The 5,422-nt window shown below is 44.2% G+C and overlaps 1 protein-coding gene across 1 annotated transcript; it reads right to left on the bottom strand.

Moving 5' to 3' along the window:
- Nucleotides 1-510: 510 nt before the first annotated feature.
- Nucleotides 511-1,716, bottom strand: LOC118665992 (ubiquitin-conjugating enzyme E2 R2-like). Its single transcript, XM_036327522.1, has one exon. The coding sequence runs from the start codon at nucleotides 1,245-1,247 to the stop codon at nucleotides 543-545; it is 705 nt and encodes a 234-aa protein (XP_036183415.1). The 5' UTR covers nucleotides 1,248-1,716; the 3' UTR covers nucleotides 511-542.
- Nucleotides 1,717-5,422: the final 3,706 nt, after the last annotated feature.

Below are 5,422 nucleotides of genomic sequence, written 5' to 3' on the forward strand. Positions count from 1 at the left end.
TAGGTGGGTGCAGGATCAATTAACATGATAATGAAGGGGTTTGTGGTATCTGTCCTGGCACCCAGCACATTTGGTTGTGCCCCAGGGGCTCCAGAAAAAGGGAAGTTACAAGTTACCCAGACATTTCAAGGATGTGTTATCATAGATGCAAAAAGACAGATAGGCTCAGTTAAGGTAAAGGATGACCTTGTCAGTGAAGATACCGGTCTAGGACGTAACTGCCCACCATAACTGCTCTGAGTTAAAGTTTAATTTCAGACTATCCTTTGTGGTTACTTTAGGTCTCTCAGACTGCCATGCAGGCCTCCCCTGAGCTTGTCAGGTCAGCATGTGGCCCCTTTCGTTCACAATTACCTTCCCTCCATTAAGAGGTCAATAAAAAGGAGCCAACTGAGATCCACAAGGGGAGTCAACAGGAGCCATGTTTGTTTTCCCCACCCCCCGTGATAGGGTTTTGCTGAGGGGCCACTGCTAGGTCCCCACTTGCTCCTCTCCCTTTGGCCTGAGATGGCAGGGCAGTACAGGGGCTTCGAAGGAGCAGGTCACGACTCCTCATTCCCAGAATCATCATGGTCATCACAGTCAGCATCTTCCTCCTCGTCCTCCTCTTCATCCTCAATGTCAAGGTCGTACAAGTCGTCATAAAGCCAATCTGAGCTGTTGTCATTGGAAGGCACTTTCGTTTTGATGCAATATTCTGCCAGGGTCGTGGGTACTTTCACTCCATCCTTTTCTGCTTCGGCTTTAGTGGCTGAAACCTGTTTTCTAATGATTTCAGCATATTCTTTGTCTTTTCCTTTACTGTCCCTCCATTTCCTGAACATAACTGAAGCATCCGCATTGGCTGCGGAGAAGATGTTGGGCTCATTAAGCAATGAGATGACACTTAACAGGATAGTCCTGACATTCTGAGTAGGATTCCACCTTTCGGAGTTCAGTTGACCACTCTGTGGGGCATCTACGGGTGGATGAAGAATTGAAATGCATACATGTCCACTCTCATAAATGTTGGGGTGCCACATTTTGGTCAAGAATCTGAAGGTAGGTGGTGAATATGGGTAGTCAATAGGAAATTTAATATGCGCCTTGAAGTAGCCGCCTTCGTAGAGGGTGTTGGGGGGTCCGAAGATGGCAACCTCCCAGTTGTAGAGGTCGGACTCATCCACCAGGGTGATCCGGGAACCCTCCACCGGCTCCTCCTGCAGGGACTTGAGCTCCAGCATCAGGGCCTTCTGGGAGCTGGCCATTGTGGCGGTGGCGGTGGCGGCGCCTGGCCGGGGCTCCAGTCCTCACACACCAGCCGAGCTGGACCAGGCCCAAGACAACTGTGGGCTGGCCCGGGTGGTCCTCACACACGACGCGGGCTGGACAGGGCCGGGCCTTCTCCTCACAAGGGGGCCAGGTACAGGGAGAGGGTGAAGGAGTTAGGGGAATTCACTCCTGGTCCTGCCCGCCCCGGAGGGGGCCTCCACTTGGGGGGGAGAGGAGAACAGGCAGAAGCGGAGAAAGGCGGCAGAGGGCTGGCGATGATGAGGAGAGGGGGCCAGGCCGGCCCGGGAGCACAGCACTCGCTCACCCTCTCGTTCTTCTCTGGGGCCACCGCAGCCGCTGTTTCTCTTTAGAATAGTGCAAATGGGCAATCGTGCACTCACCTAATGAGCACATCCAGGGCTTTCCGTAGCAGGAAAAATAGGAAGACGTCAGCTCAAGGATCAAGCCTTGATGTGTGGTTGCAGTCTTCCAGAAGTCTCCCCAGCCAGGTGAGTTCCCAAGACACCCTGTTCTGGAGAAGGTTCCAAGTTCTGTGTTTTATTGTCTTGTTACATCTGTATTTATACCAGTTGATTTTAATCCTGTCAATTTCTATTCCAAAGGTTAGGGCGTTTCTTATCTCCATTCCAGGGAGTAAAGATTATGTAGCTTAAGCGTGATTGTTCATAGTTAAAGTGATTAACTACCCGCCTGGCACTTAGTTAAGGGGTTTTATTCCCTCCCTAACTTCAGGGAAAAATCCCTACTTGGGGAAACAACCTTTCTGGGAGAGGTGACCTTGGTTAAAACACATAGCGCCAAGAAGGGGAGCAAACATATTAAGAACAGTATGCCATATATGCCAGGTCCCTTGAAACGTATGCTGTGCAGATGTTTCTTCCCTGCAGCGACTATGACAAGCAGCAAGGATGGACCAGCTTCCAGCACTTTTTCTTCTATTTTCTTCCTTGCTCAGAGTTTGCTGTAGATCTAATGACTCTCTGGGCAGTTTTCTTCCACATGATGGCTCAGCATTCCAGGCTCTTTTATCTTAGACATCTACACCTCAACAAATGATAACCTGGAATACAGAAAGTAAAAAAAAAAAAAAAAAAAAAAAAAAGGTAACAAGGAGAATTGTGTGCCTTCTCTTAGATATTTCCATCCAGAAGCAATGTGTAACTTTCACTCATATTTCAGAGGCTAAAGTAAGTGCCATAGTCATGCCTAACTTCAAGGATGTGGACAAAGTCCTCTCAAATGTCTAGGTCAGAAAGAAGTGCTGAAAGTATTGGTAAGCTCCAATGTTTACAATGCTATTTTACATAAAAAAAGTCATGCCCTCATCTCCCTACTGTCTGTGTCCATTGTTATACTTATATGCATGCATACAAGTCCTTTGGTTGCTCTCTTATCCCCCCTCGCCCTAAGCTGCCTTCCCTCTGAGATTTGATGGTCTGTTCAATGTTTCTATGTCTCTGGATCTATTTTTGTTCATCAGTTTAGGTTGTTCATTATACTCCACAAATAAGTGAAATCACATATGCTTATCCTTCTCTGACTAGCTTATTTCACTTAGCACAATGCTCTCTAGGTCCATCCATGCTGTTTCGAATAGTAAGAGTTCTTTCTTTTTACAGCCATGTAGTATTCCATTGTGTAGATGTACCACAGTATTTTAATCCACTCATTTGCTTGGAAAACAAAACAGCAAAGGCAAAAGCTCTGAGTCAGGACAGAGCTTGATGGGCTTGAAAAACAAAAAGGAAAGCAGGGTGGTTGAAATCCAGGTAAGTCAGATCCAGAGATAACGAACATGGAGTCCTCAGGAGCTTGTGGCCATTAAAACCAGGCATTTAGCTTTTAGGGCAAGACCTTTGCTTAGAGTACCTGGTGTTTGCTTTCAGTCAAGATTCCAAATAACTTCATTTGGGGAAAGGAGAGGAGCCGCCTCATCTTTTTGTCAAAGTAATTACAGGAAGCCCTGAGCATGGGCAGGTCTATTAAGACAGTGTGGTGCTTGGACCTAGAAGGCCCAGAGAATGTTTCAGAATGTATGAGACAAAAAAAAGGAACTAAAATTATACTTAGGCTTTCTCATCCTCAGAGTTGGCTTTCTAATTGTGTAGCTGAACAGAAAACACAGTCCACAAGAACCTAGATGTTGTTTTTAAGATCCATTTCTAATATATTTATGAATTATAATAAAGGTGATTATATACCTAAAAAATAGTAAAACTAAGCATTTAGGGAGTGGAAGCAGGAGAACTTAAAAAGGGAAGCAACTAGCCCTTGAGACATCACAGGAGGATGATAAGGGGCTCCTTTTCTTCTGTAAAATGCTTGAACTCACGTGAAGAGAAAAAATAAAAAATACTTTAAACTCTTTGAAGAACAATTTATCCTCTGAATAAAATTGGACAGTATGCTTTTTAATGACACCTGTAAAAGAAAATTCTTAGTATTTAGAATTTATTCAATAGTTTCTAACTATTGCATGGGGAATTAGTTACCTTATTTTTCTGATACTCGGGGTGTCAGACACTCAGAAAGTTCTCCTCAGTCAAGGTGACTCATGGGGACCTGAGCAGAAGTTGATTCAGGCAAGAAAACTAACCACTTTTGGTAGAAGGCAGCAGCAGGTCACTCGAGGCAGCTTGTCTTCTCTTTTTGCTGGCTAACAATTCCTTGGCTTTAAAGAAAATGCTTTTAAAATTCATCCGTACCTCTTCTATTGAACTATACATTAGTAAACACACAATTACCCCTAGAATCTACTGTCTAATTCTTCATTTAAAAATGAATCTTAAATCTCAATAGAGAAAAAAACCTATCATGCACAATGGAACAGATGGGTGAGATAAGCAGAGAAGAAAGAGTAAAAGAAGAAGCTGAGGGGAACTCAGGAGAAAGAACTGAAGGATCGGGAATGGGGAGAGAGACCCAGATGGAGGCTCATAGCATATTCACTGGGATGTACCATGTTGCCCAGTGGGGCCTGACTTGAAAGTTGACTTGAAAACTAAACTACCTTTGAGCACAAGTATTACCTTGAGATGAATATTGTTATTCCCATTCTACAGATGAGGACATGCACACAGAAAGGTTAAGTAATTTGCCCAAGGTCACACAGTAGGGCTGAGCTGGAATATGAACCCAAGCAGTTTGATTCCAAAGCCCATTCTCTTAACTTCTGTAAAAGTATCTGGGGTTTTAGCAACCTCAGTTCACCTCACCACTATTTCAGAACTTCTAGTCAATTTTATTACTCATGGGTAATCTTACTACTTATTACCCAGGCCTCAGGGTCCCTCTGCTAAGTTCAGCTTTTAACTCTCTTTCTATATGATACATGAAAACATGATATCCATAGAAAATGGGATACTAACTAAGTGAATTGTCATATATGGACATGGGAAGAAACCTCAAGTCTGTTATAGATGAAAAAATGGTAAGGTGCAAAACAATATGCATAATAGTATAATATGCTCATATTTGTATATAGAAGGGAATATGAATTTGTGTATTATATTAATCAGAGTCCTAGTAAACAATAGATAACACACCAAGATAAAGTTAATGAAGAGACTCTTTATAAAAGTGTGGAAAGGGCCAACGAAAACCAACAAGGCACGGTGGAGCACCTCAGGGCGAGCTGCAGGGAGCTTTCAGCTGTCTAGTCACCTCACATCAGAGAAGAGGGCTGTCAGCAATCCTAGCAGGAGGGGCAGAGGGAGGGAGCTGTTACCAGAACCCAGCGTGCTGATGAAGAGGGCTGCCCAACAGGAACTGTGCCCTTCAGTAGAAGAATGGAACTGCTGGTAATTCCAGGAAGGAGCTGGGAAAATAAATACCCCTGCTTTCTTCCTCCAACCTCTGATCTGCTGGTAGGTACTTCCCCGTTCTCCATTGCCCAAACTCCACAGGAAGAAGCCTGCAAGCAAAGGCGCTTGATTGCCCTTAAAGCCAGTCTTCAGGCACAGAGCAGAGAGGAAAGGGAGGGGTGAGTGGAGACTATCTCCACAGATAAAGTATTTCTGGAAAGATTCACAAGACACTAGGTTCTGCTGGAAACAAGTAAAAAAATTTATTTTTAGGGCAGTTTCATAGAAAAATTGAGAAGATAGTACAAACCATTCACATATACCTCATACCCAGTTTCCTCTACTAA

Source organism: Myotis myotis, unplaced genomic scaffold, assembly GCF_014108235.1.
Source record: "Myotis myotis isolate mMyoMyo1 unplaced genomic scaffold, mMyoMyo1.p scaffold_m19_p_11, whole genome shotgun sequence".
Classification (NCBI taxonomy): domain Eukaryota; kingdom Metazoa; phylum Chordata; class Mammalia; order Chiroptera; family Vespertilionidae; genus Myotis; species Myotis myotis.

Excerpts from the sequence above, each read along its gene's own strand:
- LOC118665992 (XM_036327522.1), bottom strand. The coding sequence starts at position 1,247 with ATGGCCAGCTCCCAGAAGGCCCTGATGCTGGAGCTCAAGTCCCTGCAG.